Source organism: Globicephala melas, chromosome 2 (assembly GCF_963455315.2).
Source record: "Globicephala melas chromosome 2, mGloMel1.2, whole genome shotgun sequence".
Lineage (NCBI taxonomy): Eukaryota > Metazoa > Chordata > Mammalia > Artiodactyla > Delphinidae > Globicephala > Globicephala melas.
Window position 1 is genome coordinate 173914395 of NC_083315.2, and position 19131 is coordinate 173933525.

General features: G+C 56.4%; 1 protein-coding gene across 1 annotated transcript; it reads left to right on the forward strand.

Moving 5' to 3' along the window:
* The first annotated feature begins 2271 nt into the window (after positions 1–2271).
* On the forward strand, positions 2272–18559 carry LOC132596719 (bcl-2-binding component 3, isoforms 3/4-like). Its single transcript, XM_060293501.1, has 4 exons — positions 2272–2295; positions 2705–3401; positions 4798–4976; positions 18332–18559. The coding sequence occupies exons 1-4, from the start codon at positions 2272–2274 to the stop codon at positions 18557–18559; spliced, it is 1128 nt and encodes a 375-aa protein (XP_060149484.1).
* Positions 18560–19131: the final 572 nt, after the last annotated feature.

Here is a 19131-nt window from a genome sequence, read left to right on the forward strand (position 1 = left end):
AAGTGCCTGTCTTCAGCCTCTCCCGGCACACGGGACGGCCCTGGGTGGCACTTTTTCTGAAGTATCCAGGACCTGCGGGGGGCGTACGGCCACCTCCTAGAAGACAGTCCGGGCAGCCCCGCACCTGCCACAAGACGATACACGACAGCACTTTTAGATTCTCTTGCTGGTTTCTCAGGAATCTGCTCCTTTTCTTGGGCAAATCAAGACTATCCCAAGCAGACTGAGCCGTTTGGATTTCTGGATTTGCTTTTGTTTGGTTTTCCTCCACTTTCTCTTGCAGTCCAACTGAGTCATATTCACTTTTTAAACAGTTTAAGATTCCATTTAATTTAAAGAGTTTTACGTTGTTTGAAAAAGTCCAGGGACAGGTCCTATGAGTTCAGCAAAGAAGCACGTGGACGTTGCGTGCACCCCCGGGGAACAGGCACATTTGTAACTGCCCCTCTCCTTGCTGCCTGCCCAAGTGACATTCTGATTTACACATCCGCGTGCGGCTGACGGATGGATGGCCTATGTTGTGGGTGCTGGGTGCTGACTGAGCCCCAGGATGGGTGTAAAATGATACCTGCTCTCAAGGAGCCGCCATTGTTTTCTCTTCAACCAGAAACATCCCCAAAGTCAAGCTACACTGTGAGAAGGAAGCACAGGCCAATGAAACACAGGTGGCAGCACCGGGCCCTCCGAGACGGCCAAGCCGGGAAGACAGTTCCCCGGGAGTCCGAAGCGGGCCACGTCCATGTGGGTCTGAGCCTGGTTTGAGAGGTGCAGTCTGGACAGGTAGACAGGAAGGTGGAAGGTGTTTCCGGTGAGGAGAGGGTGAGAGGGAAGTCTCGAGGCAGGACAAAGAAAAGCTGGTGAAGGAATCACGAAGAAACTGACCTGGCCGAGGCAGGAGATTTTGAAGGCCTGGCTGCAAAGTGCCTGGGGTTGGATTTCGGGGGGCTTGAAGCCTGCTGCCCTTTTCCACTCAGGCTAGCAGAGGTCCGGATGTATCCAAGCAGAGGAGATGCAGAAACCCAGTCGACTGGCTGAGGGTGCAGCGTGCCCGCAAAACAAGAGGTCACAGGCCAGGGAGCTGAGCCTGGCGGCAGCAGGGCCAGAAAAAAGCAATAAAACAAGAGAAAAGGGGGCAACTTTGAGAAAAAGTTCCAACTAATTGATGATGAATACAAACTTCAAAAATCAAAAGTCCACCTTTTGCATGCTCATTTTTAACTTTCCCCTTATAGATTTAGCAAACAACCCATTTGCCCCAAACTGATGCTCATTTCACTACCACCTGAATTATAACGCGTTACTTATGAGCCCATCACCTATTCTCCTTTCCTAAAATCAACCCAGGAACTGCCATATGCAAACTTCTATTCAACAAAATGAACAACTGTGATGACACGCCAGGAGCAAAACCCTAATTGTGTTAAACCCGGCATTTTGCTTTGACAACCAAGTACCTGTTTTATTTTTTTTAAATACTTTCTCTCTTTAAAGCACCTGCTTTCTTTACATATTGACTTCCAAAGGAAGAGATTAATTTTTATTGGCAAGAACAGAAGTTATTCTCGACAACAGCAAAGGACAAGCTATGCTCTATAGAAGAGTCTCCTGCTACATTAAATAATACACAAGTATATCAACCCAAAACCACAAATCAAACCGGGGCCAACCCCGTTTTCCCACATGAAAGCCACAGTGTGATAACCTCACCCCTTTGGAATTAGGCTGCAGTTCTTATTATAGGACTGTGGCCGTACCACCCCAGTTCGGGATGGCTGTATTTCCATTAGAATTGCCTGTCCTTCATTGCCTTTTCCTCCACCCCCCTGCGCCCAAGTCCAGTTATTCAGTGAGTTATAATTTGGCACTAAAATTCAATTAAGCTGAAACTTTGGTCATACGTGGTCTTTTTCTCAGCAAAGCATAATTTCTTTGACTCATTTTCCAAACGTCGGCTGATCGATTTGAAGGCAGACAGGGGTAAAAGTTGATTTCAATCGAGCTCACGTTTCTAGAAACTGGCTGGATTTTTTTTTTAAAAAAAAACTTCAAATAAACAGGATGGGGAGTTACTTATGAAAGTGTTTGAGGTTTTCATAGCCCTTGTCAAACAGAGACCTCGGACCGCTCGGCAGACTTTAATTAATGTCCACTCCGGCCCTGCAAGCCATTTTCCCAGTGGAAATTCCGATGAGAAAGGAAGGAGTGAGGGGTTCAAGGCCGCACTGTTGTGAGTGGGCTGCGGAACTAGGGAAGGAAACCCCGCGGTTCCCAATGAGCCGGCGAAAGTCTGTCGAAGTACTGAGCACCCCTATTGAGGACTGTGGGAGTTTGGGCCGCTTTAATGGGATTGTGTTCGGTGCTTCAGGCTGTCCTTTAAAAGATTCCATGGCACCAGCGAAGCTCCAATAAAAGGGCCTCCCTAATTGCTTTCTGACTTTCTATGAAACTTTCTAAGCTATACTGACATCCTCGACTACAACGACGGAATTAAAAAGCGGAGAACGGCGAGACAAAGTGGGTGTGCGGAGAGAAAGCGGTTCTCAGAGAAGCGTGTGGGAGGTCGGGGGTAATTCGGGGGAGGGGAGACGGGGCGGGTGTTAAATCCGTGCTGGGGAAAGAAAAAATATGAGTGTTCCCTTTTGTGCGAGACAAACAGCCGAGCGCTGGGAGGTCGGGGCCGGGGTCACGCGGCTCCGGGCTGCAGCTGCCGCCGTGGGGCCGGGGTCCTGGGCGGCCCCCGGGCGTCGCGGCCGGCGGCGGGCGGCGGCCTCGGCATTGCGGCGGCGCGGGCGGCCGCTGTCCTCGCACGACCCCGGCCCGTCCAGAGCGCGCCCCGCTCCGACCCTCGAGGAGGAGGGAGGGGAGCGCGGTTCGGGCGCCCGAGCAAGGTAAGCACCCCTGGGGGACCCTCAGCCCTCGACCGCGCGCCCCGGCCGGCTTTCCGCCGCTCTGGGCTGGCGAGACGACGGGAGGCCGCAGGCCGGCCCCACCGCCCCGGCCTGGTGTTCCCCGCGCGCCTGGGGCCCGACGCCGGAGCCTGGGCCCCCGGAGACCCGCCACCGCGGCGCCCGGCCTGGGCCTGGCCCCGGGACCCTCGGGGGCTCACTCCGGGCCCGGGAGGCCACACGGAGCCCAAGAGAGCACCGGTGACCTGCCCAGGCCGCCCATGGCGGGGGTCACCCTCCCTCCGAACCACTCCGTGGGCAGGGCCTTACCAGGGTCCCGGCCGGGCGCTCGGCGTCGGCGGGCAGGCGACGCGTCCCGGGCGCCCTCCGAGAGCCCCCCGCCGCCCCCTCAAGCGGTCCCCGTGCGCAGGCGCGGGCCGGAGGAGGCCAGGCCTTTCAGCCTTGGGGGCGCGGGCTCCGGCCCGGACCTGGGTCGCTGCCCTGCCCGGCCACCCGGTCACCCGAGGGCGATGGCATATTGCGGGGGGGGGGGGCAGGGGGGCGGGGGGCGTGGAGGGGGCCAAGAGATGGCGGCGTCGGCGAGGCCCAGGCGCCGGCAATCAAAGGCTGGGGATGGCGGCCCGCCGCGTTGCCCCAGGCCAGGCCCGGGGCATGAAAGGATCTTTATCCTCGAGTGACACGGCCAGCGGTTTCCTCCTGCCTCCCCCGCCCGCGTCCTTAATTGGGGCCGGCTGCTAATGTGATTAAAGGCTAGTTAAATGTTTCTCGGGGCAGACGGTGGGAAGAGGCCGAGACCCCTTCCCCTCCCCGGGGTCACGCCAGGCCCTTGGTCAGGGGGTCGACGGTGCTGCCAACCCCAGGACGGCCTGGCCGGGGGCCCGCCGATTGTTCGCCCCCGAGAAGGGAGGCCGCGGGCGGGCGGGCGGGCGGGCTCCTGGGGCTTTATGTAAGCCGGTGGGCTTCGGGCCCGGCCGGATTTGGGGATTCTTTTCGCACAGTTTCCATTTTCTGGCCGTTGGAACAGCGCCCCGAGCCCTCGGGGCCCTCCCCCTCCGGTGCCTGGCGCCTGCGGGGCCCAGCCGCCGAGGCCGGCCTGGGTTGCGGGGCGTTGGGGGGTCTGGCGGGCTCGGAGTAGGTCGGCTTGGGGGTCTCCCCACCGAGGACGGTGACTCGGGATGGTGGTGCGGGACTGGCGAGTGGTGGCCAGGCAGAGCCCCCGACCCGCAGCGCCCCCGGGCCTCGGCCGCGGCCGGGTTCCCAGGGCGGCGGCGGCGTGGGTGGTCGCGCCCTCCCCGGAGGGCAGGGCGTCCTAGCCTCCCGGGCCGACAGCAAGTACCTGCACCTCGCTGCCCCACCGCGTCCGCTTCCGATGGCGCCCGCGGGCTCCTGCCCCGCGCGCAGAGGTCCTGGGGACCCCTCCTCCAGCCTGCCCGACCAGGCGGAGGCAGTGCGCCCCGGGACAGCGCCGTGGCGCCCCGCGCAGGAAAGCCCGGGCCAGTGCCTAGGGCAGCGGAGGGCGAGCTCCGAGCCCCGGCCTCATAGGTCGCTCCCTGCCCATGGCCCTGTCCCCCCCATGCCCCGCAGGACCGGCCGTGCGCTTGCGGGGGGTCATTGTTGGGGGAGGGGTCCCCGAGAGGCCAAGAGCGCGGCCCAGCTGAGTCCCCGCGCCTCTGAAGTTGCAAATCTGGAACCAGTTAGGATGGGAGAGGCAGATAAAAGCCCAGTGGAAGCCAGGCGGAGAAATGAGCTCAGGGTGTCCGTCAGGCGGCCTTGGCCGTGCGCTTCGGCGGTGGCGACTCAGGCGCACGGGGCCGGAGACAGCAGGTGGGACGGGCCGCGCACCTTCCTCCAGCCCCTGCGGGTGTCTCTCCCCCGCCTCCGTGCGCCGCAGGAAAGGAGAATGCTAGCAAACCCGAAGGCCGCGCCGTGCCCAGGCCGCGGGACAGCAGCAGTGCGCCCAGGGGCTGCGGGCCGAGCCGGCCTCCGGGCAAGGACGAGGTCGTCGGGCTCCCTCGCCGCGCCGCCTCCGAGAACCAGGACCCGCGCCCGGGCAGCTGCCCCGCCGTGCCCGTGAGCGACACTTGCCATTTTAAACACAACACGATGTTTTAAACTAATGTTACCCAAGCAAGCGTGCTTCCGTGGAAATTTTACATATCGATAGTTTACTTTTCTCCAAATATTCTCTGAACTAGTCCACAGAACTTTTTCATATCTAACAAATGTCAGATTGAACAGATCAGAAGATATGAAATGAAAAGAATGACATTTTAATGTAAGTGGAGTGAAAGTAGACGGTATTTTTTAATAATATTTTTGTCAAAATGTATGGTGGCTCTAAAATTTTGTCATGTTCAAAATCTATAATTATTTGATATTTAAAATACACATTTTGTACATTTTTCAACCCCCAAAAAACCCAGTACAAAATAAGAGCCGGAAAGCAAGAAAAGCCTAAAGAGAAAATGGGCAGCGAGGAACCAAAGCCTTTGCCCCGAAATCCTGTTTTCTTCTTTTCTTCCCTAAGAGCCTGGAGGAAAATACAGTGAAAATAAAATAATTTCATTTTAAACTGACACGTAGATGTAATTAATTTCGTTCCAGATGGGTCTAAGGGACCTGGCTGTTGTAGTGTACTCAGAAAATGCTAGACTCAAGGTGATTTTCCTTCCTTCAGCTGCTCAGAGAACTGTAAGGAAAAATCATGAGCTCCAGCCTCATGATTTTTTTTTTTAATCTGCTTTTTGAACACAGATAAAATTAGAATCATCTTCCACTTGAGAAAAAAGTTGCACAGGCAAAATCACCAATTTTTTTAACTGAAAGAATATCTGGCTTTGTTTTGTACAAAACAGCACTATTTCACTATTATGTAACAAACTGATTGACCTTGGGTTTGTTTGAACTACAACTGCCCTTAAGTCAGTAACCCCAATGGTGGTAAAAAAAAAAAAAAAAAATCCATTTTTCAACTCATCTACCATTTGCACTGAAATGGCTTTTCCAGTGATGTTGTTTCAATAATTGAGTAGCACAGAGTAAAACAAATAATCTGTGTGTTCCTGATAAATAATTTTCTGTTTCAAAAAATCAAAAATAAGTTGGCTGTTGCTTTTTAGGAATAACCTTTAAACTGGACAGGAAAGGGGGAAAATACGCTTTTGTTGATACTTGGAAACCCGGGAGCAGAGCTGAGATGTAGCTAGTTTCACTATAGTATGAGGGGAAACAACGCTCCACACGGTGGGGCTTATTGGAATGCCAAGCTCGGATGTTTGTTTATATCTATGCAGACACGGCTGGGACCCCTTACATGTGTGAGGTTGTGATGAAAGGAAGCCACAGGGTTGCGTGTGTGTGGGAGTGCAGGGGGTGCCCTGGGCGTGCAGATCGGACCCACACCCGGCCTGGCAGCCTGGGCACCTTGCATCCTGCTACCCCTGTGTCCATGTTTTGGTCCCATCCGGAGGGCCCTCCTCCATTTTATAATGCTTTCTCTCCTTTAAAACCTCCCCAGAGACGCACTCAGCAGCCTCGTTGGGGGTCCATTGGTCATTTTCACAAAAACAAGTGACCAAAGTATGGACCAAAACTTGGGATCCGAGGAATCCCTGGACTCCCTTGGCACATCGAGAGGTCCAGCCCGAAGAGCAAAAGGCAGCCAGGGGACATCTTTGTTCACATCGTACGAAGCCGGGCGACAGTGCTTCCAACCTCAGTCCTGATTATGGACACGGTCCCACTTATATGTGAGAGTGTTTGGGATTTTTTTTGTTTCTGTTTTTGTTTTGTTCTGTTCTTCTGGGAAAACAAACGTCCCTTCTGTGGCACCTGGGCTGGCCAGTGTAGCAAACGGGAAAACCAGCCAGGAGGGTGACCAGGCAGGAGGATGTGGCCTCACGTTGGAACGCCAGTTTGCTTTGTGCTTCTGTATTACACCTGAAGGTTTCCAGGGGCCTAGAGTTGCCCAAACCGGAGGCCTGTTGCCCAAACACTTCACTGCCGCAAGGAAGCCCCTGCAGCCTCTGTGTCTGAAGATTCTCCCCAGCCTTCCTCAGGGAGGTCGGCCCCCGGCACCTTCCAAGGATCAAAACAGCCAACTCACGTGTTCTGAACATCAGATATTTAGAAAACTAGACGGCTGGCCTCTGGTGTTGGAGACCTTAAAAGTAGATGGTGATAATAAACAAAAGGAATGACAGGGTCTGGAAATGCCCAAAGGAGAGGAGAAGGCTTCACCTGAAAATGGGCACGCTGGGGTTTTCGCCCACATCCGGGGCTCCCAGCACAAGCCTGGCCTTTCTTTCTCTGGTTGGAGCAGGACCATTTGGAGAAAGTCAGATACATGGGGCCAGACCCCCACTCCAGCCAGACTGAGTGACCCGATTGGAAAACGAATCTGATCGCCCCAAAGCCTTCCTCCAGGTGCCCACTGCTGGCCGGAGGGAGCTCAGACTCCTTCCCCAGCAGGCCTCCCAGCCCGGCCTGGCATTTCTTGGCCCCTGCCCTCCCATCACCCGGACCTCCCTTTCCTCCCCAAGACACTCTGCTCTCTGTCACTTACACGGCCCCAGGGCAGGAGAGCTGTCACTCTGTCCACTCCCTGGGGCCACAGGGGCTTCAGCGCCTCTCCTGGTGGGGCAGCTTGGGGACCTTGGTTTGGGGACCTAGGGGGCACCCCTGGCCCGCAGGTGGGAACTCGATGGAACTCACAGAGAGAAGACAACATTGCCCGTCGGGCCCAGGGCCAGGGTCTTGGGACACGCCCGCCCCATTCAGCTGCAGTCAAACATCAACACCCTGAGTGCTCGGACCCCGCACAGTGGTGCTGCCACCTTGCTGAGCCAGCCGCACTGGCATGCGGGCAGGGCCTCGAGACGGAAACCCTCCAGCATGTCCTGGCTCCTGTGCTGTGCCCGGCGCTGGCGTTCTTGTTCAGAGAACAAAGGCCCGGAGGCCCCTGCAGAACAGAGAAAGGCTGAAAGCAGTGGCTTTCAAAGCTTGCTGACCGTGGCCAGGGTAAGAAAGACACCGTCCATCTCATCCCAGTGCGCACATAATGGCTTCATGTTAAATAAGTAACGAGCTCTTGATGCACGTATAACTGAGGAGTCTTCCACAAAAGAAGACTTCTCTAACTGTGCGTCGTGAGTTCTGAGGTTTATTACCCTATTTCTTTTCTGCCCAGTGGTGGCTGCCACCTGCTAAAATGATCCCATGACCTCAGTGGGTCGCAGCTTGGAGTTTGCAGCTCACTGTTTTCAGAGCTGCGGGGCGGGATTGGGGAGCTCAGGACTCAGCCCCACCATCCCCACCTGCTACTTCTGTTTTCCCCAGTTCCAGCCCCGGACTCAGACCATCCGGCTGAGATTCGGGCCACCACTTCCTAGCACCATGGCACTGGGGAAGTCACCTCCCTTCACCGAACTTCCTCTTATAGGGGGGACGACAGCAGCCACCTCCTAGGGTGGGATCAAATGAGATCGTGCGGGGCTTGGCTTCCCGGGGCTCCCTGCCACACCTCTGGTCCTGCCCAGGATGCCTGCCCCCAGATCAGCCTCCCAGTAAAATCCTTCTCCCGCTGCCAGCTCAGCTCCAGGCTTCCCTTCAGGCCACCTCCTGGGTTCCCACTGCAGATTTCAGGACTCATGGGCCCGTGCAGTCCAGGGCAGCATCAGCAGAGCCCGGATTAAGTCATGCCGCCCCCGTAGAACTCCAAGGCATGTGGGAGCGGGTGCTCTACCACCCATGCCGGCATCTGCGGACAATCCGTCTGCCGGGTGCCTCAGTGCCAGGCCCTGACAGCAGCACGGGAGATGTGGGTGCTGCTCTAACCCATGTGTGGCCCAGAGAGGGTAGCCATGTGACTGTGGATCACACAGCAGCAGGCAGAGGTGGGGTGAGGCCAGCTCTCTTGGCCTTGGAAGACCATGACCCTCTGCCTGAAGAGCAGCCACTGCGGTCCACGGCCAGTGTCCTCCCTCTAGGGAAGGGGCGCTGAGCTCCTGTGCTCCATGGGGAGGCCCCCAGAAGACAGGGAGGAGAGCTAGTCCCTGGCTGCCCATCTTCACCTCCGGGGCCCTGGGAGAGCCGAGTTCATTTTCCTCTGACTGCTTGTGAATGGCCGCCCTCAGGGGCAGAACCACAGCTCTCCTGCTCCAGCCTCAGTGGGCTCTCCTGCCGCCTCAGTGACTGCTAGGCACGTGACCAGGAAGGGTTGCCCCCGTGTTCTCTGTACACACATGCGCACACATGCAGGTGTACATGCACTCGTGCACACACACCTACGCACATGTGCACACGCTCTCATGCACATACACGCACACTAGCGCGCAGGTACACACATGCACACACACACATGCTTCCCTTGCGTGTTTCAGCTGGAAGATTGCTTTCATACTCTTTAACCTTTCCAGCCTTTCCGTAAGCAAGAAATAAAAAGTAGGATTTGGGTCGCTAACTTACTCTTGGGGCGATTAATAGAATTGGGGGCAACATGGAATCTGGTGGGAGCAGTCTGTGACTGGATCTTTCCCCTCAAGTCCGTTTCCGGCTCCGTGAGTCTCCAGTGGCTCTAGGATGGGAGACGCCATGCAGGGAAGCTCCGTGCCCACCGGACGTGGCCGGAAGCCTGCTGTAGGCCCAGCCCTGCTCTCGACGCCGGGTCCCTGCCCGTGGAGCTAACTTCCTAGTGGGAGACGGACAGGCGGTGCAGGGGATAGAGCGGAGATGGACCATGTCTGGGGCAGGTGGCCAGGGAAGGCGGTGCTGAAGAGGAAAGTGCCGGTGAGGCTCTGCAGGAAGGTTCTGACACCTGGATGTGCGAAGGCCTGATCCAGGACCTGACTCAGCACCAGAGATGCAGGAAGGGGCAAGTGACAGGAGAAGAAATGGAAAAGAATGGTGGGGGCTTTTCGGCCCCTCCAACCCAGAATATTCCACCTCCCCCAGCCCAGAGGCCAAGGGTTCTGAGGAGCCCTCCTAGGGCACCCACTGAACTGTGGACCTGCTCTGTGCAGCCAATCCCGTCTGTGTGGGTTTTATAACTGTCCTGAGTTGATATTCCCCTTTACTTGGTTTTGTTGATCTGACAGCCTTTTTATAGCTTTGAAGTTGCTCTTCTACCAGCTTCTCCCCTGCCCATCAACAGATGAATGGATAAAGAAGATGTGGTATGTATCTATGCAATGGAATATTACTCAGCCATAAAAAAGAGTAAAATATTGCCATTTGCAGCAACATGGATGGACACAGAGATGATCATACCGAGTGAAGTGAGTCAGATAGAGAAAGACAAATATCATACGATGTCACTTATATGTGGGATCTAAAAAAATAATACAAATGGGGCTTCCCTGGTGGCACAGTGGTTGGGAGTCCGCCTGCCGATGCAGGGGGCGCGGGTTCGTGCCCCGGTCCGGGAAGATCCCACGTGCCGCGGAGCGGCTGGGCCCGTGAGCCATGGCCGCTGAGCCTGCGCGTCTGGAGCCTGTGCTCCGCAACGGGAGAGGCCACAACAGTGAGAGGTCCGCGTACCACAAAAAAAAAAAATAATAATAATAATACAAATGAATCTATATACAAAACAGAAACAGACTCACAGACATAGAAAAAAACTAATGGTTACCAAAGGGGAAAGGGAGGGGGGGAGGAATAAATTAGGCATATGGGATTAATAGATACAACTACTATATACAAAACAAACAAGGACTCACTGCACAGCACAGGGAACTATATTCAATATCTAGTAATAACCTATAATAGAAAATAATCTGAAAAAATAACTGAATCACTCTGCTGTACACCTGAAACCAACACAATACCGAAACTCAACTACATTTCAAAAAAAAAAAAGAGACTTCCCTGGTTCATGCTTCCACTGCAGGAGGCTCGGGTTTGATCCCTGGTCGGGGAACTAAGATCCCCCAAGCCATGCAGCGTGGCCAAAAATTAGAAAAAAAAAAAAATACAGACACTTACTCTGTCCGTTCTGGAAGCCAGGAGTCTGAAACTAAGGTGTGGGCAGGGCCCTGCTTCCTCTGGAGGCCCTGGGGGATCTCCCTTCCTGCCTCCCGCCGCTGGTGGCCCCAGGCATTCCTTGGCTTGTGGCCGCATCACTACAATCTCTTCCTCCTGGGTCGCTTGCCATCCTCTCCCTGCGTCTCTGTGTCTCTCCTCCACTACTTATAAGGACACCCATCATTGGATTTAGGGCTCACCCTAATCCAGTATGACCTCATCTTAACTGATTACATTTGCAGAGACCGCATATCCAAATAAGGTTCTGAGGTTCTGGGTGGACATGAGTTTGAGGGGATGTGGCTCAACCCCGTACAACCCCCCCACCGCAAGCTTTCTAAAGAGAGAAGGCTCTTGGACGGCCGGGGTGGCTGTGGTGTGAGACAAAGTTTGCTTCTAGACTAAGGTGGGCGCCACAGAAGCCGCTGGGAATTTCCTGACCAGCTGGGCCAGGGGTGTTCACATGGCTTCTGCCGTGTCAAGTCGGGGGCAGTGACGGTATGGGGGGCAAGCCAGCAACCAATGGGAAACCAAGGGCCTGCGGAAGACGCTGTGGGCAGGAGGAGAGCAGCTGCCTGGCCCCGTGGTGTGTGGCCTTTCCAGGCTGGCTGTCCCTCCAAAGCCCTCTTTTTACAGCACGTATGGTAAATGTCTACAGTTCTGTTGGCCCGACATCCCAGGGTTTACCTTCCCTGCTGTGGATCTTATAGTTCGGGTAGAGATGAAGCAACAGGGTCCCGGCTGGACACGTGACCCTTGTCTGGACCAGCAGCGTGTCCCATCCCTCTGGATGCTGTGATTGACCACTCAGGAGCGGACACAGGGCAGAGGTGGGCCAAATCAGAGTCAAGTCAGGAGCTGAGTCGGAGCTGAGATTGTTGAAGGGCAGAATGACCCGAAGACCTGACAGCCACCCTGCACCTTGTTGGGGGGCCCGCTGGGCAGAGAAGATGACCTGGAGGAGAGCTGAGCTCAGACGGACAGACGTGGTGATGCCATTTAAGCCACTGGGTCCAGCTGAACTTGAACTCCTTGATCAGAAGAACCAGTAAATTTACCTTTAAGCCAGTTTGAGTGGCATTTCTATACTGGCTGGCCGTGTCCGTACCCCCCGCCATGCCCTGCATACCTGCAGGACGGGAAGGGTTTCACAGAAAGTGTGTCCAAGCCGGGAACCGAGTCTACACCAAGCTCTGTTCACACTCCGGTGGGACATCCTGGGGAGGGTTGTAGCCATGCCCCAGGGGCACAAAGGCTGAAACCAGGTCCCAAGTGTGACTGAGAGGAGACGTGCCCCAGGGCTCCGCACAGATGACCAGGCCCGAGTCTGCGTTCTTGCCCTGGGGCACCAGGCCCGCCCCGCCATCACTCTGTGGGCGGGCTGGGCTGTGCACACACTTCAAGGGGAATCTTGGCCCCCCCAGTCTCTGGGCATGGAGGACCCCCGGCTCCTGCATCTAAGGCCTCTCTTGTAAGGTGGCAGCTAGGAGGCCAGGCTCAGGGACATGAGGACTGGGGCTTGGGGGCCCATGTAGAGGCAGAAGACCCCCTTTGCAGGTGGACAGACATGTAGAAGGAAGGTTGCTGATGGGGATGGGGTTGGATTCCTCTTCAGCCTCGGGGGTAAGGGGCCTCAAGCCAGCACTCAGGGGCTGCCTTCACAGCTCCCCTGCAGCCTAGTTTTCTCCTCTGTAAGGTGAGGGCCTTTGTCTTCTGGGGTACCTCCATTTCTAATGTTCCAGAGCTCTAAAACTCAAGGTAACCCACCAGTAGGAGGCCTGTGGCTGGAGCCCCCCGTTTCCTGACGTGACCATCAGGAGACTGGCCCAAGAGAGAGCGTGAGCTGGTCTCCATGGAGACAGGACCAGTATCCCAGAGGCCCGCTGGTCCATCCTTCCTCTGACCTGAAGCAGGAGCAAGGCCATGTGCTGGCATCTGCCACCGTCTTAAAGGCCTGAGGTCATCTAAGCCACTCCCATTGTTTTACAGATGGGGAAACTGAGGCCCAGGGGAGGGGAAGCTTCTGGCGAGATCACAGAGCTGGTCAGGGGCAGAGCTGGATGCCTGCCACGCCGAGGCTCCTTCGTCGCCCCTGGAAACCCGGCCCTTGTTGGAGCCTGAAGTAGCCCTTCTGCACAGGCTGCCGAGACACCTGTGGTCACCAATGGCAACATTACCCTCTCGACAGCCGTGCGAGTTACAGAGCAACGGCCTCGAGCTCAAGTGCGCGCTGGATTCAGAGACCAGACGAGACAAGCAAGGCAGCCACCTGGGGGCCGAACGGTCTTTCAGTTCTGTCCTGGACTAAATATAGTCCCTGGGCAGGTTTGACCTTGGTTTTCAAGCAACTGTGGCACAGAAATAACGGGTCTCATCTTTCCCAGCCCCAGTTCAGGGTGGCAGGGCGGCCCTGTGGGCCTGCCGTGGGTGCCAGATGGACCCCCTGTGATTCCTGGAGCAAGGTAGCCCCTTCCCTCGGCCCCCCCTTTTCCCACTTTGGGCTAGAACTCATGCGGGATTCTCCCACATCCCACATTCTGGAAATCATGGGAAATAGCTATTTCCATAAACAAGTGCCCAGGGACCCCGCCAAGACTGGGGGTCACTTGCTGGGGTCCTGGTTTTTTCTTTCTTCTTTCTTCTTCTTTTTTTTTAAATTTTTATTGGAGTAGAGTTGATCTACAATGTTGTGTTAGTTTCTGCTGTACAGCAAAGTGAGTCAGTTATACATATACATATATCCACTCCTTTTTAGATTCTTTTCCCATGTAGGTCGTTAGAGTGTTGAGTAGAGTTCCCTGTGCTCTACAGTAGGTCCTTATTAGTTATCTATTTTATATATAGTAGCATGTACAGGTCAACCCCAATCTCCCAAGTCCTAGTTTTTTCTTCAATTCTCTTCCTAGAGACAGTATTCTCTCTTTTGGGGGAGGGGGGAGTGAGTTTTTAAAATGACATGACTGTGTTTGCCTCTTTAATACAGAAAAGCACAATAAAGGAGTTAAAGGCTTGCTACCTCTATCCAGGACACCCTTTGACATTTTCTCAAATAGAGTCACACGCTCAGCTGGGAAGAAAATGCAGAGGACACAAAGGTGAACAAGGAGAACTGAAAGCCCCCGCCCCCCCCCCAGCTGATCCCGAGACACATGGGCCAGTGGCTGGGGCTCCCGTCCCCGCACCCTCCTTACCTCCCCGGGCCTCGGTTTCTTCATCTGCAAAGTAGGTAGGACGGTAATACCCACCTCCTGGGACCTTCTAAGGACCCAATGAGTTAGCAGCGTGCAGAGACCTGGGAGCTGGGTCTTGGTAACCGGGGCCCGTGTGCGCACTGCCGGTGTTCCTCCAGAGCACATACCTCCACGTACTGCGTTATCTTCTTTGAACTCAGAAATGGATCACACTTTGTTTGGCGTCTTGCTTTTTTCACCTTGTTCACTTCAGAGGCCCGTCCGTCCCAGCACACACAGGCAGACACGCCTCCCTCTTTCTTAAGAGCCTTTAGACGCCCGTGTCACATCCTGTATGGTTACCGACACCAGGACACCAGGAAGTTAGATACCCAGAAACGTCGATGCTGACCCAAACTGTATGCATTTTCAACTTGGCTGGAGTTACATTTCCATCAACCAGGATGTGCTCCCCGTCTCCGCACACCCCTACCAGCCCGGGGGCATCCCCACTGTTGGGTAGTGTGCAGTCTGACCCCAGGAACCCAGATGGGTTCCTCACAAGGCGTGCAGGGACCACGAAGGCCATGGTGATGGGGCAGAGAGGTAGGGAGTGGGCCCCAGGGCTCTGGGTCACCTCAGGGCCCCTGGAAGGATGGGCTGGAGCCGCAGCACGTGCGTCTCCCAGGACCTTTACAGAATGAAGTACCTGCCTTCGGGCCGGGAAGTTAGCTGGGACGTTGTCAACCAGCTTCCTCTAGGCCCTTCCTGAGGAGCCCTCTGCAACCCTGGGGCTGGCGGAGACGCCTGCCCGGTGGCCCTCTGGGGGCAGCCCGGAGACACGGCCCATCTTGGAGTGTCCTCGGAGGTTCAGCTCCAAACTCAGAGAGCCAGCGACTTGTGGAAACAGCCAGATCCATTCTGAGTGAAGCCCAGCAGAGCTGCTGCCGGGGCCAACCCAGGTCACCACACGAGTGGCCACAAAGCAAGGAAGCATGGCTGCCCCGGACCACCCCTTGCTTAGAGAAAGTTCTAGAGGAGAAGCTGCAAATCTGTTTCCAGTGATGGTGGCATTGCTGGGTAAGGAGGGGACTCGCTGGGAGAGGCTGAAGTTTAGCCCATTGGACACAATATTCCCGTGCTGAGGCCGACCCTCCGCTGAGAGGGGGGTCGGCCGCAGCCACCAAGCTCAGCCCGTGTCCGTGGCTTCGCAAACGTGCCGCGTCCGCCCCGCCTGGCCTTCTGTAGCTCCTGCTGCTTCCTGCGGCCCGCGAGCCACCACCTCATCACGCAGCCACTTTTTGTCTCCTTGTGCGTCTCCCCTATCCCAGTACCCAGATCATGAGCCTCTAGAACCCAGGGGTCACGTCTTCCCACGTCTGTGTCTCCACAGTACAGAGCAGCGTGGCACGTGGCAGGGATTTCATAAGTCAGGGATGGAGGAAGACAGGATGTGGAATAGCCCTTGGAGGAGGGCGTCCAAAGACCTGGTGTGTTGGGTCCTGGGCTGACCACCAGGTCTGTGACCTTGAACCTCAGTTTCCCTGTCTGTAAAAGGGGGTTGGAATGACAGTTAGCAAGGGTCCCTTCTGATTCCGTAATTTATGAGTTTACTCACGGCAGGAGCCGGGATGAGGGGAGGCCGAGAAAGCCCCCGGCTCTGTGCCCCACGCACACTGGAGGGGCGGCCTACCCCACAGCCACACCGGCTGCCCGCCGTCCCCCCAGGATCGTTTCCCGGCTCCAGTGTCCTGGGGAAGGCAGCAGAGGTAGACAGGAGGGCATGAGAGGACACGCTTTCCTGACCATCCAGCCCAGCAAAGCTAGAAACCATCAAAAAGTAAAAATTCCATTTGTAAACAAGATCGAATTATTTGATTGTGAAACCTGGGTCCATGGAATTTAAAATAATTTAATATGAAACAATATCATTTGAAATGCTGGCCAGCCGAGGACCTGGGGGCAGGAGGGGTTCTAGCCTCCTGTGGGCAGACACGTGGAACCCAGCCTCAGGGAATAATAACAAGTCATCATTCAACAAGCATGGCTGAGAGTCAGCTACATGGCCACCCTGGGCCAGGCACGGGGCAGCCAGCCCATGGCTCCCGTACCCCTGGGACTCACAGTCAGGATGGACAAGCGGGACACAGACAATTAAAAAGCAGTGCCGGAGAGCGGGAGAGGGGCGGTTAAGTGGCAAAACAATCCAATCCAAAAGGGAGGCCGAGACGGAGCCGTGGGCAAGCGCCGTGGGCCACAGCGGGCACCGTCGGGGAGGCTCTGGGAGCTTCGGGACTGTGGTGAGAAACTGAGGCATCGCCCTGAGAGGAGGGGACACAGAGCAGGAACATTAGGATAGAAATGGAGACCATTTTCAACCCCAGCTTTATCTTGTGCTGCCCGTGTGACCTTGGGCAGGCAAGTCGCTTCCAAGCCTCAGTTTTGTCGTCTGCAGCATGGGAATAATGAAGCCTGGTCCCCACTCCCCGGCTGCAGTAAGCATCAGAAATCATTCACGTGCAGGCCCCGGAAGCTGACGTCACCAATGGACAGAGGCGCTCCAGGTGAGGCAGGGATGCAGTTGGCTCCCGCAGCAGATGCCGTGCAGGGGTGAGGCGGTGGGCAGGTGCCCCGGAGGCCCAGCGCCTGTTCGGTGGGCTCTGTGCTGGGCTTCTCAGGATCCTGCTGGCGCTTTGCGGAAGGACGGTGGAGCTGGGGCCCAGCCGATCCTGGTACAGCAGCACTCTGCCTCCACAGCTCCTACCTCAACATAAACACAATTGGGAGTATTTCAGGGCCGTAAGGGCAAGATAAACAAACCCAGGGAACCCAGACAAAGAGCACGCAAATGCTCACTTTCATGTCACATCCAGAAACCACATGTTCATCAAGCCACCTGCAGGCTTGTAGCTCCATGGGGAAGTGCAGGCTTGTTGTGTTTAGAAAACCAAACTCGCCCGTACAGCTGCGGGGGACGTCCGGGTGCCGCCGCCCCCCATCCTGCCAAACACAGCTCCAGCCACAGAGCAGCCCTTGAGGCAGCCGGAGGATTTCAGGGGGTCCCGGTGCTGCTGGGTTTGAAATCACCTGCGAGGCAGTGGAACAGCAGTGTGCACTTCTCATCACTGCGGTGCCACCTGGGGCCACGCCCCCTAACCTCTCTGTGCACAGCAGGGTCTGGAAAACGCCCAAGGTCACCTGGCCAGTAAGTGACTTACCTAGAACTCAAACCGGGCCCCCCAGCTCCCCAGTCCCCCTCCCTCCCCATCACCCCTAACTGAGTTCAACTGCCGAAGGCTGCCAGAACGTGGCCAGGACTGAGGAGAGGAGACCAGCACACACAACCGACTACCTGTGTGCTCGGGGTGGGGGGGGACTCCAGAGCCCTCCTACCCTTTGAGGCGGCTATGCTGAGAAGCGTTATTTTTATTCCTCCCCAAGTCTTGCCAGATTACACTGTCAAGGCCAGCACTTGGGAGATATTTCCTTGGTTTCGCAATTCACGCGGTGACTAACACATGTTACATTTTGAAAACCTCTCCTGGTAAAAATTTAAGCTGAATTGTAAATACATAAAAGTCTCAGTGTTAATGGGGTGCACGATTTCTCGGTGGCTGTTTTGTAATCCCAAGATTCAGAAGGGATGTGGAATTCTGTAAAAACGGATAACAGGCACCTGTCTGGAGCCGTCCTTTGAAACCGTCACAGTGGGCAGCAGCCCTCACATCTGTCCATCGTTATGTAAGTTACAAAACGCCTTCCTGTTCCCTGCCTCGTGGGGTGCCCAGAGCAGGGGTTGCAGAAGTTCACGACGGGTGATGGATTCCCTCCGTGGGGCAGGAGTGCACGCGACCACCCCGCACTGCCGGGGGCTGGACATACCCTACCTCATTCCAGTGCCATTCGGTATCGGGTTACGGTGACGAAGCAGAGGCACAGAGAAGTGAAGCCTTGCTCAACTTCGTAACCCTGATGAGGGACGGAGCGGACTCGATCCCAGGCTTCGTGCGTCTCCGCAGCATGGCGTGCCCTGTCACACCACAGCCCCTGCTGCCGGGCACCCGTGTCCCAGGCGAGTCATCCACTCTGCACCGGCCTCAGCTGATTGCACCAGGGTGGTACCACCTGGGACAGCTGCTGCATAGGCTGGACAATGGGTGTCTCTGTCTGAGCATCTGAAGTAAGAAAGAGTGGGACGGTTGGCAGCAAGGCGCCCTGATGTCACGTGCACGCCAGAACCACGGGGCCACGTTGGAGTCGGCGTGGGAGGGTGACGGGGAGAGCAAGGAGGAAGGAGAAGAGCTCCGAGCGGTGGAGGAGAGACCCTCCACCATGAGGGGCGCGAGTCGGGAGAGGCCGGACCACTGGCGGCTCCAGCTCAGCACCAAGTGGCCAGAGTGCGGGCAGCAGCCTGTCCACCGGCAGCCCCGCCCGGCCCTGCCCCTGCCTCCATCACACCCCTGATTTATTGCTTAGTCGATAACACGTACCAGTCTGTGGTTTGTCTCGGTTACCTGTGCAGCGTCGACCTCCACACTGGACTGTAGACTCGGTGCTTTAAGTGGCCCGTCTGGCCGGCTCCCCGCGGCATCACCGGAGCCTGGCCCAGCATCTGCGCGTAGCAGCGGGGTGACTATTTGTTGAATTCATGCCCCCCTGGAAGGTGGAGGAGCCACCCTGCTCCGCCCCGCTGCAGTGGGTGATCCGAATGGGTTTTACCACCACAAGGAGCCCCGGCGCACATAAGGTCTCCGGGCCACGCAGGGGTAGGGCGGGCAGCTCTCTAATCGGCAGAGCGGTCATGGTTGGGGGGGGCGGGGAGGAGCCCGGAGGTGGCCATGCAACCAGGGACACGTGTATGATGCAGAAAACTCCGGGATGAGTATTGACTTTTCTTCAAAGTCCAGGGCCTATCTGTCTGGGGCTCCTGTTGGCTCCCTGCCCACCATCGGCACCCGAGCTGCCTGACAAGCCCAGACTAGGGCCATCAAGCCACAAGTCTCCTGGGTGTGGGTCCCCCCGCCAAGGCGTCCTCG

Excerpts from the sequence above, each read along its gene's own strand:
- LOC132596719 (XM_060293501.1), top strand. The coding sequence starts at position 2,272 with ATGAGCCGGCGAAAGTCTGTCGAA. Across the intron at positions 3,402-4,797 it reads CTGCCCTGCCCGGCCACCCG|GAAAGGAGAATGCTAGCAAA; the intron begins GTCACCCGAGGG and ends CGTGCGCCGCAG. Across the intron at positions 4,977-18,331 it reads GCAGCTGCCCCGCCGTGCCC|AACCACGGGGCCACGTTGGA; the intron begins GTGAGCGACACT and ends CGTGCACGCCAG.